Source organism: Meleagris gallopavo, chromosome 4 (genome assembly GCF_905368555.1).
Source record: "Meleagris gallopavo chromosome 4, MGAL_WU_HG_1.1, whole genome shotgun sequence".
Taxonomy (NCBI): domain Eukaryota; kingdom Metazoa; phylum Chordata; class Aves; order Galliformes; family Phasianidae; genus Meleagris; species Meleagris gallopavo.
Window position 1 is genome coordinate 13858151 of NC_139407.1, and position 17235 is coordinate 13875385.

General features: G+C 46.2%; 1 protein-coding gene across 2 annotated transcripts in view; it reads left to right on the top strand.

The window, feature by feature from the left end:
- Positions 1-5379, top strand: part of FHDC1 (FH2 domain containing 1) — a 33100-nt gene extending 27721 nt beyond the window's left edge. For both annotated transcript variants that reach the window (XM_085222215.1, XM_085222216.1), the window contains exon 12: positions 1340-5379. In XM_085222215.1, coding sequence (XP_085078341.1) covers positions 1340-3382 — 2043 coding nt within the window. In that variant the 3' untranslated portion in view covers positions 3383-5379. The remainder of the gene's footprint in view (positions 1-1339) is intronic.
- Positions 5380-17235: the final 11856 nt, after the last annotated feature.

Sequence of the window (17235 nt, forward strand, 5' to 3'; positions counted from 1 at the left end):
ATTTTTCCTGAAATGCAAGTTTTTCTTTATCCTTTCTATCTGTTGAGTTTCTGAGGTCTCTAACACATCTTATCTTTCACAGCCCTGTGTCATCTCAAATCCCAGTTAAGAGGTGTAGATTAACCCACTCATAAAAAAGAGCTTCAACATTAGACTTATGTTTACTAGAAGCTTTCAGGCAACTGTTTATAGTTGTTCAGTTCTTCTGTTGTCACAACAATGGGAAAATCAAACTAAACAGTGCTTCAGATCAATAAAGGTGTGTGGGGATTTTTTTAAACAGCCATGTAGGCTTTCTGAGAACAAAATTAATATGCTGGAGAACTGTAATTTTTGAATCCTTTATGAAGGCTAGACCTTCCTCTTCTTTTGCTGCAGCTGTACTGGCTGAAGAAAACCTGGTTCTTCATTTCTGTTGAACTTTCCAGGTTATTTTCTCAAGTTTAACTTAGATAAAATCTGAAGCCTAGAGGTGTCAGTTGAAGTTGTTCATAGTAAACCACTGCTAATGATTATAGCAGAAAGGTGTTACTATGTGGTCTTTCAAACACAAACTGCCTCTTTCTATGTCTTTCTAAACCTCAGCCTAGCTACCAAAATCTCTGGCCTGCCTTCTGTGCTGTAGTTGTCAATTTTTGAAGCCAACAGCGAAGAAGAGATTCAAAACTGGTATGAGGTGAAGTGGCATCAGTTGATGTCTAAGTAATGATCGTGAGACATTGTGCAGGCTTTTTCATTTGCTTTTGTATGCAAGTCATGTCTTTTCATAAAGTTTCTAACCTGTTATGTTCAAGTTGGGAGTAAACAGCAACCCTTGGAAACTCCACTTGCTGCTTCAATAACAGTTGTTGTAGTATGGGAGGATGGAAAGAACGCAGTGACTACATGCTTGTCAGACAAGTTTGTTTTAAAATAAGAATATAATGCTCACCTGGAAGTTTACTCAACAGATAAAACTGCTCTCTCTAAACCTACTGAGCATGGACTTGAACATCTCCGTATATAGCAACAATTCTTTGCTTGGACATAAAAGCTAGTTGGGTTTGATAGATCGCATTTTCAGGCTCTGTGGGGACTTGTGCATTTTTTTTCTTATGTTAATTGGACTGATATGCCTCCAGCATTAGTTATGCAGGGAACTGCAGTCCATATGGTTAATGATTGCAGACTGGTTGCCATGGTGAATTTTTGTGTGTATGTATTGGGGGTGGAGAGAGAGTGATAGCAGTAGGAACTAACTTTGATAGGAGGAAGTAAAGAGAAAGATAAAGCCGTGTAACTTGTTCTCATGCATAGAATGCTGTCCTCTGTAACATGGATTTATGCATTTCCTTGTCAGGAAAACAGGGAACGAGAGATCCAGGAACTTTATCATCTGCAAAGGCGAAAGGAGCTGGAGGAGAAACGTCGATCCTGGGCTGCTGGAGAGCTTGGAAGCTTTGGACGGAGCAGCAGTGAAAATGATGTGGAAATGTTGGCCAAAAAAGGACTCGAAGAGTTTCTTCCCTTCTTGCAGCAGAGACCTCAAAGCCCTTCATACAGAAACCCCAATTCCAAACGCTCTCGACTTTCTCTGGGGATTACTGCAGACAGAGAGCTGCAGAGTTTCCTGGAAATTTCAAAAGAAGAGGATCCCAATAAATTTAACAGCCTTCCCCGTGCAAACACCCGACAAGTAAGACCCAATGTAGCCTGGACTGAATCCAAAGAAACTAGGGATCCCAATTTAAATACCTTGCACTTACACCAACAGTCTGAAACCAAAGGGAAAAGTAGTGATCTGCTGCAGTTGCGTCCAGCACAGTCCAATCACTTTGGTAGCTCAACCACCAATGCCCATTATCCACAGCGAAGCACCAACTGCAACATGCATGCTTCCAATGCCTCTTGTGAGGAGTCTGCTGATATAAATGCTCTGGCCCTTGCAATTGAGGAGCACGAACTTGTTAAAGGATTAAGGAAGTTTGATATTCAAGGAGCAAAGCCAGCAGAGGATATGCCTCTAATATATTTAGAGGATGTCGGTGGAACGGATGCGGAGACTCTAGATGATCTAAGTTTGCATTCCCTTAGCACTGCTGATGACGATTTGCCTCCAGCTTGCAGAAGCTCCAGAGAGGCTCACAGCCATAAAGGCAAGGCAGTGGGTTGCAAGAGTGAAACTTCAGAGCCTGGCAGCAGCAGCCTTGTGTCGATGGACACAAGTGTTTCAGGAAGTAGGGAAGATGGGCCAATGTTCTATGTGTCAGATACTACCACTGACTGTTCTTTGACATTGGACTCTGAAGAGGGGAACAATTTTAAATCAGCAGGCAATGAAGTAAGAAGTGAGGTTGGCAAAACACGCTCTTCTGTGAATGGTGCTCAGTACAGGCCTAGAACACTCTTCCCAAACCTCAATTCAGCTTCTGCTAAGGATCTGTCTCTTCATGCTTCCACAAATGATAAGGATGATGCCAACAGCAAACACGCGCTTTCTAAAGAAAAATCTGTTAAAAACAAAGACCCTGTAGGACCAAAGAGAAACTCTCTGAAAGACAGATCTCCAAGTTCCTCAAAATCCAGTAGCACTCGCCCTAGCCACACAGCTTCTTCCAGACCTGTTAGAACCTTGAATGCCTCTGAGAATGAAAGTATGAGGAAAGTGGTGCCTATTTCTCGGTCAAACAAAGCACCAAGCAGTGTGAAAAAGCCAGAAGCCAAGCCGGCACTTCGTGAGACTAGTACAGTGGAAAGCCGCCTGTCTCGTCGCAGCTCTGTCCGAGGCACGACAGACACACTGCCAAGAAGTCCTTACAGGCATAGTATGTCAGTAGAAGAGCCGAGGTTACAGAGGGGGACTGTCACCTCAAGCAGTGCGCATTTTGAGAGAGACAGAGTTGCTTTCAAGAAGCCAGGCTCTAAACCTGTTAGGAGTACTGCAAAGTCAAAGACGGATGAGTCAAAGATGTGTCGCTCCAGTGTAAAACCCCAGACCCCTGTAGATGACACCAAAGTTAGCCCTGTCAGTGCTCCCAAAACACCATCCAGTGTCCCCAGCTTTGCAAGAAATACAGTGGCTTCTTCTTCAAAGCGTGCAAAAGTGGATCTCTCCACCTCATCCAAACCTCCAGGCATCACCAGATCTGTGTCCCAAAGGCTGCCTAAAGTGAAGCCAGCAGCAACCTCTGATGATCTGAATCCAAAGGAGAATGTAGGGAGTACTTTAAAGAGAGCAAATAGTGCCAGAGTGTTTGGAAAAAGCATCCTCCAGGGAGACACTGTCAGCCCAAAAGCAGAGACTTCACCAAAGGAGCAGGGGGCGTTGGACAAGTCTTCTCTTAAAATGAAAGATGCAAACCGGACCACAATAGGTAAAATACTAAAGCCGTTATTGAAGTAAGGAGAGGTTTTTTGAATCTTGGAATGTCTCTTGCACTGGATGTCTCTGTTGAGGAATTCCTTAAAGCAGTAACATTGCTGATAAGCAGCATCACGTGCTCTTCAGCGTACCGCACACCACTGGAAAAGGACAACTGGTTGTGTTCTGGTCTACATCCTCTGTTAAGAATTTGAATGTGTTTGAAGCTACTGTGATGGAATAAGAGTGTAGCAGCAAGTCTTGGAGCATTTGTGATATGGAAGGTCACCAAAAGCCAAAAAGTTTAAAGAAGTTAAGCTATGGGATGAAATGCTTTCTGACAGAAAACGTGGATTAAGGCCAGTTTTTGTGTACATGAAATTCTTCCCGGGGCTCAAGCATTTGTGTTGGTTGGTTTCTTATTCAACATCAGAGAGAATCCTGTGGAACAGTACTGAAAATGAATGTAGGTGATTGTGCTTTACATTGTTTCTACTGCCTTGGATTCAGGAACTCTTTTTTGCCTGTTGCAAAGTCCATTGCTGGCAATTGGACAAGCTGGGAACTGCTGGCCAAAAAATAGTAAAACGGGATATTTGCTGTTTGTGGCTGTCTTTAACCTAACCGAAGAATTTTTAGCATGTTTTATGAATGTGTACGTGTGTCTGGAGAAAGCTTTCTGCTGGCCAGGAGGCTTATTCTCCAGGAATGTGGCAGCATTGTCTTGCATGCATAAGTAGATAGGGCTGGTGCTTCACGGCTGGAGGCCGTGCCCATTGGAAGGGCCACCAGTAACCATTGGGATGATGACTACTCCTCATCTGACTTGTTCCAGTCACAAGCAAACTTGCCAGCATTTGGTCATACAGAAGTGCCATATATTTATGATACATATCAAGGATGTTTGCAGTTCAGCTCTTGAAGGCTGCGTTGTAGTGCTGAGCACTTTCTTGCTATTCTATGTTTCCACTGGTTTATGTATTACCAAATTACTTGAATGTTGCAATGGCTCTGATTGAGCCATCGGTTTCCCTGTCCCCTCCTCTCCTTTTCAATATGAATATTTAGCATGAAAGACGGATCTTACGCATGACAATGTTTTTGTAGACTTCCTTCGTTGCTTCAAATGTGGTTTTTAATGTTTAAATACTCCAAAGGATGACTTAAACTAGTATTTGATAAGCTTTTTACAAATAAAAACACCTCCTTTTTCCTGCGGATACAAATTTTCATGTCTTGCTAGTCTAAGGTACGGAGAATGAGGGAGAACTTGTTCAGCGTGCTGTGCATATTCCTAAGGGAAATGTTTGTAGGTGGGGAAGCTGATCAGTGTTCTCCTGAGCATCCTATTTAAGGAGTTGCCTTTCCACTCACTCACAAATGAAGCCTCATTTAATAATAAAAACAGGAATAAAATAAAAAGGAAATCTCTTCAGACAAGTGGCTTAGGGTAGATCTGCTTCTCCACTCTATCCCTCAGTGCTGGAAGTGTATAGCTCAGTGAGAATGAGCCGTTTAATTGCTCATGCGCATCTCAAGGGCTAGTATCAAGGACAGCTACCTTTGTCTTTTGAAGTTGGCAAGCGGCCCTTAGTGTTTCATGATGTCTTAATGCAGACATTGTACCCAAACACAAAGTATTACATAGGGCCTCTTGTTTGAGTCTGTCCCACGGGGAGAATTTATATAGCCCACTTTTTGGTAAGGGTGAATTTTTGCTTGAAACCCCGCATAAGCTTTTTGAATGCTGCCTCCCTTGTGGGCTACATGAAAGAAAAGCATCTCCCTTCTCCTTATTTGTATCTGTGTGTATGTATGCACATCTGCAAGAGCAGATAATTGACTCTTCTCCTTTATTAAGAAAAAAAGAAAAAAGCAACCGAACTTTTATTGGTAGCAAGCTTGAAAAATAATTTAAATGTGTTTTGGTATATGTAAATTTCTATAAATCTGTGTAAAAGAAAACTGAATGTATTTAATGGAACATTTATACATTTCGGAGTAACTCGGTAGTTTAATAAAGTTCCCATTTCTGGGTATGGGCTTCATCTTTCTCTTTCTTGTTGTACTTTTGGCTTTGGTCCTGGAGATCCCCAGCAACTGGAGACTGGTTGTAGGTACCTGTGGGAAAATCCCCAAAGAAAGGGCTTTGCAGCAGAAATTCTGGCGTTTGAAATAGGAGGCTTGTTTTTGTACTCAGATGCTGAATGTTCCTGAGGCAGGGCTTTCTGCACAGGCCCGGGTAGAACATGAAAGGTATTAGGTGGTGGATGCAGCGCCTTGTGTATGCGTTGTGTGCTGTGGCCAAGACGAATGTTCATGGCAGTAACAAGTCTGGATCTGTCACTATCTTCATGCCTTTTAGCTTAGCACACTTTATTGGGAAATCCCAGTTTACAGCTCCCAGGGCTTCGCAAATAAAGAACAGCCTGTCTTGCAGGAGCAGGTGGTGATTTCTGCACTGTAATTCTGAAGTTTTACCTTCCATCCCATTTTCCTGTGATTTTTTTCCTGCTTTTTTGCATAAGAAAAAAAAAAAAAAAGAAAAGAAAGGCAGCCAGCCTGCTTGTCCTCGGGGAGTACTTCCTCCCCTCTGCTATGGGAATGGTTTTTGGACTGGAATTGCTGCTATTTGCAAACTCGTTCAGCCCCTGACTTTTCTCGTTAGGTGAGTGCGGCTCTCCTGCATGGAGCAGCACGCACCTGCTGTCTGCCAGCACTGAGTGACGGCTGCTGATGGAATCTACGTGGGAAAGCCCTTCGCCATCAAAAGGTGTGTCTCAAAAGTTGGTTTTTCCCTTTTTAAGCTTCATTTTGATTTCAAAAGGGTTTATGATTACCAATTCATTATTTAAACTACCAGCTGTCAGAGCCAGCGGTGCCCTGTAGGTTTAATTTCCTATGTCATGAGATTTTCCCGAACACTAACAGGCTGTGGGGCTGCAAGCGGGTTTGAAGAAAGACATGAGTACTTTTTTCGGGCTTTGTTGTGCCGAGCAGCAGATGCTTGTCATCATCAGAGGTGAGTCCATCTCCTTTGATGGCTCTCAGGGTGATGGTGAAGTCGCGGAGCCCGGGGGGACATGAGGGCATCTGGGGCTGTGGAGCTGCTGCAGATTGCGAGATAGGGGAATGAGCTGTGGGAGGAGAGATGCTGATTCATACTTGGAGGAATTTAATATTCACATCTCATGTGGGAACTGCATATAAATGAGGGGCTCACTGCATCCTTCGTTACAACAGCTCATTAAATTATCAGGAGAGACAGAAAGAGTTCCCATCACGCCTCCCACAGTGTACAAGTCCGGACTATGTCATTCAAAATAACCCACTGGTATCTCTCTCATCTTAGACTCTCGTGTGGACGGATGCAGAGTACTGCCCGTTGGCTCTGACCTAGCCATGCACAAGTGAGCTCTGGGTTGGGAGTGAATCACAGCATGTGCTGGCTGGCTACTGACCCCGAGTTGTCCTGCCCTGGCTGGAACTGCATCCCCACGTGCCTGGGAGAGCTGTCCTCCAGAAGGCGTCTTTGCTGCTGCTGTGAGAACGCAATCCCGGCGAGAGGGGCCCAGCTAAATGCAGATCCTTTCAAATTTGGCCACTCAGTGTTTTCCATTAGCTTGATACATGCTGTTTACATCCTACTGCTGCCGGTGCCAGAGATAACTGCCTTGGGAACAGCTCCCTGCAGGTATTGTTAGCAGCTGCTGGAAACAAAGGCGTTTGTTTTAGCCACGTCACTATCTAAACAGCCAGAAATAGATTGCTTTTTTTATTGCTGGTAAGCCAATAAAAATCAGTCTGGTTCTCCTAGCTGAAAGATGCCTTCTGGAAATCTTGTGTGCTGAGAGGGCTGGCATCTGCGGAAACAGCCCAGCAACAGCAAAGTGCATGATGCTGAGGCGAAGAATGCGTGAAGAGCTCTCGTGGCAACCAAGCATTTCTCTTCCACGTGTCATCACCACCAGCATCCGCTGCTTGCATTTGGACAGAATTGCTTCCAGTCAACACCATGTGGTTCCTTGCCGCATAGTTGGCTTCTGTCTCTTTCTAGGCTGAAAGCTGAGACTGCAGAACACTCACCGTCTCAGCTAGAAACTTAACTCTGATTTTAAAAACAAATCAAAATATCCGTCCATCTGCTGATGCCCTTCCTTTCTGCACTAAGTTACAGGGAGCGTGGAGGCCATGCTACTATACTGATTCCAGAGATGGTGATCAGGTTTGTAGCTGTTGAGCAAGTGCTTGGTTGGTGGCCTAGTTGGGAGGGAGGGGAGAGATTGGGGCATTGCAGAGAACCCTCTGCCCCATCTGAAGCAGGGGTGCTGGACAGGCTGCCTTTGAACAGTGAGCTCTTCTCTAGATCACACTTTGATCACAAATCACACTTTGAACAGTGATGCGTCTCCTGCTTTTGATCATGTCTGAACAATAGCCCCTTCTTTTCCCTGTTCCATCCTTATTTCTTTGGGAGGATGAAGGATTACAAGTTTTGATGCCTCCTCTTGGGCCAAGCAGAGGAGAGAGATGAACTCTACCTCCGTTTTTTTTTTTTAATTATTTTTATTTTTAACAATAGGATTTTGACCAGCGAGCAGAGCTGGTAGCTTCAAATAATTCTCAGCTACGCAGGGGCCCTAGAGCTCCAGGGAAAAAATGAATGGATTGCCTGTGTGCACTTTGAATAGTTTCTTCCAAAAAAGTAAACGTTTCCATCTTTTTGGTGGTCTAGAACAAGTTCAGGAAGGAATTGAATATATTTCTAAAATGGACACGTGCATGAGTAGTAGTTCTGAATTACTATCTGGTAACTGGCGTGCTGCCTGTGGAAATGAGGGAAACGTGTAAGAGGGAAAACGTGATGACTACAAATGAGCAGGCAGAGCTGAGACAAGTTTTCAAGAAGAATGTGGAGCTTTTCTCTGTATCATTACTATCCTTACGCTTCCCTGGGCGTCGGCTGTTCCTGGCTGACCCAGCTACAAGCATGGCCCCCTGGAGAAGCCAGGGGTCCCCAGCACCTGGCTTTGCTCCATAACTGCAAAGAACACTCCAGTAAGCACTGCTGGAGCCACTTCAGCTCTCGTGCTGAGGAAGGACACACTGCGAGCTCCACGTTTTTGTTCCCAGTATTTCTCATGCAACATTTAAACTGATTCAAACCTATTCCCTGTGCGAATCTTCAATTTCCTGTTTCAGGATGAAGGATGATTGTAAATGTGGTTTTGATTTTTTTTTTTTTTTTCCCCACCCTTTTACAGCTGTATTTGCCCCTTTACATCCCATGACTGTTTCCTCCCACTCCTATTTCCTCTGTTACAGTTTTCCATCCTGCTCTATTAAATTTTCCGGCTTCTACTAATAACTCATCTCCCTTCTTTATTTCCCTTTCACACTGTGGTGTTTCTGTACTCTTCAGCTCACTCCATTCCGCTCTCTCTGTGTCTCTGCAGTCTTTGATGGCTGTTCTGCTCCTTTGTTAATTTTTTTTTTCTCCCTTTCTGCCATGGGTCGCCTTTCTCCAAACAACTGTCTGCAAAGCTTGCAAGCTGACACTTTTCCCTGCTGCTTCTAGTAAGAGGTGGGAATAGGGCAACAGAAAGTGACTCTTTTTCACATTTACAAGTCTGTATTTTGTAGCTCTGTTTTGTCCTTGAGAGCAAATTGCTGGAGGTTGCTGTCCCCAGGCAGAGAGATCACCTCAAATCATCTTACAGAAACATAAAGGTTGGAGAAGACCACCAAGATCACCCAGTCCAACCATCAACCCACCCCCACCATGCCCACTAACTATGTCCCTCAGTGCCACATCCACATGGTTCTGGAACACCTCCAGTGATGGTGATTCCTCCACCTCCCTGAGCAGCCTGTGCCACTGCTTGCCACTCTCTGAAGAAGTTTTTCCTAATATCCAACTTAATTCCTAACACCCAATATCTCATCTTTTCAGTGCTAATGCTGCACCCCACCATACTGAGCAGCCCATGGGGACATGGGGAAATTTTGCAGAGGTGGCTGAGGAAATTCTGCCCAACTAAAGGTGAAAGGTGTGGGTGATTTAGCTCCATGGTTCCAGTCCTGTAAAGCCCTAATTGAAAGGACATCAGCAGCTCAGCTCAGGAATGCCTCACCCACCTGTGATCTTGGTGCCACAAACAAAAGGTTTGTGCAGCCAGTTGGGTGCTGTTTCCCTGCGCATCTAAGCAAAATAATTGCATCATATCTCAGCCTAGCATGTAGGTGTTCATGGTACAGACTGAGGCTGCAGCAGCTTTGTTTTTCTCTTATATGGTGAGGACCAAGACCTCTTTGTAAGAGCAGAAGCCCAGAGATGGCTCTTGGAGAATGTGTTCAGTTTTCCTTCTGGTGCAAGTGACTAATCACTGCACCAAACAGAGAGCACTGAGTGCGTACACAGTAGTTGGAGAGCACAGGCTCTGCTGTTTGCTCTGAGCTCTTTTAACTCGTGTATGCTGTGTGCCTGCACAGTATCGCTCACCCCAGGGCAGGCTTTGAGGGCAGTACCCCCAACGACCCAGAGAGAACTGGGGAAGGAAGCAGCTGTGCCCTTGCCCCAGGGAAGCATTTGCTACAGCTGTATGTTTCTGGCAGGTGTTTGCTTACCCTGTTCTTAAAGGGCTTACCAATAATAATAATTTACGGTCAATGTTCCCAACGATTTCCTTGTGTACTCTAGGATGGGATGTCTTTTTATAAGGATAAGGCAAAGCAGCTCATCTCCTGACAAATGTGATATTTCAGTTGCACATCTTTCCTTGCAACATGGCTTTGATAATGAACTCAGTGTATCCACCCTTAGAACCACCATGTTTATCCTAAATAATTCATATGTTTAAGCATAAGTGCATAAAGCAGCAGCTAACTGGTAACCCTAGAAATCTATCTAATATTTTTCATTGCACAAAAAACTATCTGTGCTCCTCAGAAGGATTTGATGCAATCTGTTGCCAGAGATTTGTCATTTGGTGGATGGAGTGTGGGATGGAACATAGCAGCTCCTGCTGGTGCCTTTGTCACTTCTCCAAGGTGTGAGACCACTCGTGTAGCAAGGGAAGGGAGTGGGATCAGAACTCAGGATTGTCCTCAGGTGGAGCAAGGCAGCATGGAGATGGCCACAGTGAGAAGATCAGTGCTCAAACAAGGCCACAGGGTTCATGCCAGCACCCAGAGATCAGGGCTCTGGTGGCCCCAGCCCACATGCAGTGATATCCAAAAGAGCATGGGATGTGGCAGAAGTAACCCATCAGAGACGGGCATGTGGGAGTGCAGCAAGAGATGTTTTGTAATCGAAAAAGCAACCAACGGTATTGTTAAGGCTGCAAAGCAGAGACTGGTAAGAATGTATAGCTCCAACATTCAGCATGAATTGGCAAGGTGGGCATGTGAGTAATCATAGAGGGCCATTGTGCGACTGAGTCCAAACTCTTGTTTGATGAAATTACTTCTCTGAATAAATCTCACTTAACCTACAGTAAATACCTCTGAATAAAATGTCCTGCCTTAATATACAACATTTTAAATGACAGAGAATTTATCCCAACCTTTGGCAAATAGTTCAAACAGATTATAAAGCTTTCTGTTTAGAACCGTCTTAGTGTTTCTAGCACAAATTAATCGGGGTGGAGCGTCTAATTGCTGGTAACTGGATCTGTTATGGCTCTGTGTGCCAAGCTGGCAGCTCCTGTTACCAGATTCCTGCTTCTTAGAGGTAGCCCTTGCAGGGAGAGAGCCGTGATTCTGCAGTGGGACTAGTGCTAGAACTGGGCAGGCTGCCTCAGGCCTCTGCCTGCGTTGGCTTTGCTCTCAGTTTGACATGGCAGCTCTGGGCTGTGGAGGAGGTCTGGATGCTAGCTGAAGGGCTTCTACTGTCCTTTTGGCCTGGGATGACCCAAATTTGCTCTTACAATCTGTTGGACAGGAGCTTGATGGGCCATAGGAAAGCTCAATGGGGTTGGTCTGGATTTTATTGCTGTGGTTTCCCAGGCCACTCTTAGGGACCAACATTTTCTCTGTCAGGATTAAAGCATGCTTGACAGAGGGAGTTGTTTGACTGTCTGTGTTTAATGTTCTGTGAATGTCTGTGTTTAAACATTTGTTTTTAATTAGGTATCTGCTCAATGGCCAATTATGAAGCCTGAAACCATTGGGCATCACCAGAGCTATCCTATGTCAAAGCCGCCATACTTGCTGCTCCTCACTCTCAGGCAGGAGGTGTTCATACAGACAGGCCCCGTCTGCTCACCCCTTTGTTGCCTCCTTCAGCCATCCTGCAGCTCTCCTCCCTTCTCCTGCTGACCCTTAAGCTATTTTCAGTAAACCTCTTTCTTTTCCCAGTGGAGGCATTCTGTAATTAAAGAGGCAGTGATAACATCTAGTGATTATTTACTGATGTCTTTTAAAAAGGGAGCTCTGAGCCTGTCCCCTCTTCTCCCCTCCTTGCCTTAAGCAGAGCTTAGTGTGGAACCTGGAGCTACTCTGATGTGTATGCTGATTAGATACCTCTTCTCAGTTCAACTTGTTTGTCCATATTGACCATTTCCTATGTGTTAAGGTCTCTTAGAAAGAGGACACTTTTCCACCCAGCCTTCTCCCATTTTTGAGCACGTGTCCCCACTCGCTGCACTGGGTGCCCCAGAAAGTAGAGACAACTCAATTAAGCGCTATGCCTTTGCTGTGGTGCCTGCGGGGAGCTGTCACGCGGATGGCCTCATCCCAAGTCTCCTTTATTGATGTTGTTAAACAGTCCTGTGCTATGGCAACTGGAGCAAGAGGGAGGAAGGCCCCAAGATGGCTGCCTGGGCTGGGGGTGTTGATCCAGCATGAGTGAGTCACAGGGCTGTGCTTCACCTCAGCCACCTCCGGCATTTCTGCCGTGAGTCACTGCAGCCTGAGAAGACTTGCAGCACTTCCTGCGCCAGGGGGAGGAGGGCATTGGGTGACACCACCACCTGCCACAGGGATGGAGTCATGTAGAGCTCTGCTTTGGGAGAGGGAGCTCCCAGGAAAGGCTCTCGGGTGGCCCAGCTGGGCATGCGTTTTGGTGTTATGGGACCTAAGGACAAAGATGCTTCCTACAGGGGAGCAAGGAGGGGTGGCAAAGTGCATATGCTTCACTGTGTCGCAGCAAAACCTGCAAGACGAGGAGGGGGGATGAAGCAGAAGGTTTGTGGAGGAGTTGGTTTTAAGAATTTCTTTTGGTGTCTCTTCTCCTTCTTTGCTTTTGTGATTCTCCCAGCAGTATTCTCTCTCCTGTCTGATCATGGATAGAAAGTCTTGTGGTGTCATCTTTGTACACCGTGTCCTGCTGCCAGTGGATCCCAGTTCCCACAGTGCTGGCTCAAGCCAGCGGGCTGAACCCGCTGCAATCAAGTGCTTTTGCCTCTTCCATCACATCAACCGTTACGTGGGATCTGCCATTGTTTCAAAGAGTTTACCCTTTCTGCGAAGGTGTCAAGAGGCCTTTTCCAAATTCAAACATAAAAAATAGAAATCCTCTTTTCCTCCTTCAAAGACAAAGTGCAGAACTCATGAAAATTGCTATTACGTTTTTAAGACATGTTGCTTTTTAAAATTAAAACAAATGCAGAGAAGTGGTAAAGTTTTTTAATATTGTCTTGAAATGGTATAGGCCATGATCAAAAATCATCTCATGTTGTGGTAAGAGAGGCTGATGGGGTGGATTTAGCTAAAGCTGGAGGTAGGTGACAACAGAGTGCCTCTAAGCAGCTCTTATGTCCCTGTCACACAGAGATGGGCAGCTGGAGCTCAGGCTCCAGAAGAAAGAGGAGGAAGCTTCACCCCAAGGACCCCCGAGGATGCCTTCTCTTGGCTTGGCATATTTTCTTCCTTCCCTTCATCTTCCTGATCTGTTTTTAATGTTTGCCCATGCTGGGGCAGCCCCGTGTTTCAACTGAGAAGTATGATAGGCTGGTATGAAGGGGCAGAGTATCACTGTGCACATGTAGGGTGCTCTGTTTGGAAGCTCTGGAGCAATCTTCAGGTCAGGTAGAAAACCTCACAGGAGAAGTCCCTTGCCTTTTCCAGAGGAGTCATTTTCTGGTTGGTGCATGAATGCATCAGAACACCAGGCTGATGCAGCATGGTCTGGGCACATTCTGCATGACCACTGTGTCCCTGCTGTGTCTCAGATTATAAAGATGTGCACTGTAGCTGCAATGTCATGAGGCAGCCAATGCTAGTGCAGGTGGGGAGATGCTCTCCACAGGTGCATCCCGAGCTGTTTGCAGAATGACACAAAGCTTGCTCCAAGAGATGCCCCAAAAGCCTCCTGTGCACATCGGGCCATCCCAGAGGTGCAGGTGTTTTTCTGCTACACTGCCTGAGTGTGAATGTGTGAGAGCCGTGGGTTCCAATCTGTGAATCCTGGCTGTAAGTGGTAGAGGTCTTTGGAGCGGTTCTCCAGGGAAGCGGCTGAAAAACAAGAGCATTTGCAAATGCTCTGAGCGTGGAGGAAACCTGCTGGTTTTTGCTCCAGAATAGGCAGAACAGCTCAGGTTCTTGTTTTCTGGAGGTCAGGAATGTGCTGGGTGTCTTGATGGCCTCCAGGGTACTTGGCTCATGTGCCCCCAGAAAGGTGTTTGGCCCTGTGTGCTAAGCACTGCGGCATCTTGTTTTCATGAATGGAAAAGCTCAGCGTGCCCCATTCTTTTCGCCTGTCTTTTATCAGTTTACTCTTCATAAAAGGATTATGCTAATGCGTGCCTTGGCCTCATCCCAGTGGTGTCTCATATCAGCTGGGAGCACCCAGCAGCAGCAGCCAGGCCTTCCTGTCTCAGGATAGATATTTGGGGCTGTATAAGTTGCACACCCTAAAGTTAACTGTTTGGTTACAGGAAGCCATGCTGTTGATTTAGTCCTAATGACCATGACCTCAGTGAAACAGCTGAGGTTGGAAGGACCCTTTGGGTCAACCAGGACCAGCCCCAGCTCCAGCAGGGCCACCCAGAGCAGCTCCCCAGCCCCATGTCCAAGTGGCTTTGGGATATCTCCAAGGAGAAGACTCCATAGCCTTTCCAGGCAGCACGTATCATTTCATCTATTTTGGGCTGTAGGGCTGCTTAGAAATAGAACACTGATACTTTATAGTGAAGAATTTGGCTCTCCTGTACAGCACTGGGAATTCATGTCCTTATTCATTTAATTTGTCAAAGAAAGAAAGGAAAGTGGGTCCAAGTAGAACATAGTGGGGCAAGAGATTGATGGGATGAGCAGAGCCACAGGCATTGCAGTGCAGTGACCAAGTGTCAGGAACAGGTGTTCACTGCTGCCTTGCAGGAAGAGCTTCTCCAGGAGCAGCCGAGCTGGGACATGCAGCGCGTAAGGGTTGAGCCGTATGTCATTACTCAGAGAAGCAAGACAAATGAGAAATCAATTGAACATCAAACCATGGCTGCTGATTGTCTATGTTGAAAATAAATGATTCATCGAGTTGCTTTAATTGATTCATATAAGCGGCAGGGAGTTCCAGTCTTGATTTATGGACCTTTCCACCAGTCAGGCAGGAAAGACTTGCTCCCACTCACTTTATTTGTGCAACAAACATCCTTTTCTCTTAGCATGGGTTAAGCCAACCCACTTGCAAGCTTTTTTCTCCCTGACTGTTTACTTTGCTTTGAAGCGATTGGTCATTTGGCTCGCTCAAGCAGTGCTACTGCTATCAGAACCAGGTAACTGACTTGGATTTTATATCAGAGGTGTCCAGAAGGCATCAGCATAGTCTTAAGCAAAATGCTGGGCTCTGCAGCTCAGAGAGCTGCAGCCTACAGTGCACTATGTCCACAGATCTACGTGACTGCTTGAATGAGACTGCACTTTCTCCCTGCTGCTCTCCCACCTAAGGAGGAGATGATGGAGGCCTGCCTTTGCCTTCTCACAGCTGTCCCACAGCTTGCCAGAACAGCAGGGCAGGCAGGGGATGTTGGCTGTGGGTGAGGAGGTGGATGGTGGCTTGCCTAATATGTGGCTGGCACTGCAGTGGAGCAGGGAGAAAAGGGTTCCATCAGCACTGGCAACTGGGGGAACGACACAAGGAGGGATAAAGGTCTTGGGAAGTTGTTTCAGGTTTTGTCAGGAAGGTAAAGACAGACTCTTATTAGCCACGTGTGCCACCAGTTGTGCAAAGGGGAGCAGCCAGTCAGCCAGCCCCTTCACCATCCAAGCGGTGTGGCGGTGGTGTTTGCTATTGGGCTGGGTGTTTTCCCCTAGCTTTGTTTGCCTGTCCTGTAGGCTGGGGGCAAAGAAACAGAGCAAGTTGTCTGAAGGGACCTATAATAAAATATTGCAGTGTCCAGGCGGGCTGTGAAGATGGTGAAGGGTCTGGAGGACAAGAAGTATGAGAAGAGGCTGAGGCCTTGGTTTGCTCAGCCCAGAGCAGAGGAGGTGAAGGGAGGCTTCATGGCAGCTGCAGCTCTTCACAGGGAGTGGAGGGGCAGCACTGAGCTCTGCTCTCTGTGACAGACAGGGCCAGAGGGAATGGCATGGAGCTGTGTCAGGGGAGGGGCAGGTTGGGTGTTAGAAAAAGATTCCTCAACAGAGGGTGGTGGGCATGGTCCCAAGCTGCCAGAGCTCAAGGAGCATTTGGACAGTGCTCTCAGACACAGGGTTTCAATTTTGGATGGACTCACAGATCTTTGTGGGTCCCTTCCAACTCAGAAAGTTCCATGATTCTACGATGCTCCAGTCAAATGGCACCGAGCTCCTTCATCTGCCACAAACCACAGGAGATACTGCAACTGATAGATGGTTGAAATGTGTGAGAAACAAAATCAACCCCACAGCTGCAATCTCTTGCAATGGTTTGCCATCAAGTTGTAACCCAGTAACCCAGGGGTTGATTAAGGATGGAGTCTGAGCAGCCTTTGGCTTGGTACAGCCCATAGCTGTTGCACTGCTATAGGATAAACTGGAGTGGAGGATCTGTCTGGCTAAGAAATAATGCTTTTCACCAGGCTGTTTCTCAGACGGATCTTTTTCTTTTTTCACCTACTTCTTTATACTAATGCCGGGGCTGGTGCAGTGGGAGCAGATGGGCTTCTATTTTTCTGTGTCAGTTCTGCCAAATTCCACATCATAGCTACTGAGGTTTGCACTGGCAGTCGGTACACTAGCCTGGTAGAAAGCATGCCCAGCCTCTCTAAACACAGGGTGTCTTCATGGATTGATCAACTTGCATTTTTGCCTCAGTTTGTTTGTCAGTGAGACAGTGAACAGTGCTGCCAACGTATATTTGTCTTTCTTGGGTGATATATTTGTACACTGTGTCAGAAAGAGTTTGTGCCTTGTGTCAGTCTGCTTGACTCTTGTTTAGGAGGGAATCCCCACAAATGAGAAAAATAAACTTGGAAACCTCCCTGGGTCTGCACCAGAGCTGTCTCAAGGCCCCATGAGTCTGAGCTTCCTGCAGCCCAGCAGTAAAGCATGAACAAGTTATCTGAGTTGCTTTTTCCCTACCAAATTCCTGGGTTTTGCAACAGAGGGTTTCCAAAGCCTGCCAGGGATGGGTCCCAGGGCTTTGTTTCCTGGCCAGAGGAGCAGTGTGGGGATGCACTAGTGGAAATGGACTGTGCACACGCTGTTTCTTCAATGACAAGAGATGCGTTGAAGCTGGGTCTGGTCGTTCTTTCCCTTGATGTGCAGCTTGCCTGGCTCTGCAGCATTTCACTGGAGCATGGACTGGGTAAGGCCAGAGGAAGCTGGACTAAAGGTTGAGAGAGTGAACTTCTGAATAAGCTGTCTACGAAAACAGATAAACTGTGAAAAGTAAGAAGAAAAGAGATATGCTGATGGTTCTGGGCAGTTGCACATGTGGTTGTTACAGATAAGGACCAGATCCTCACAGAGAAGAATGCTGG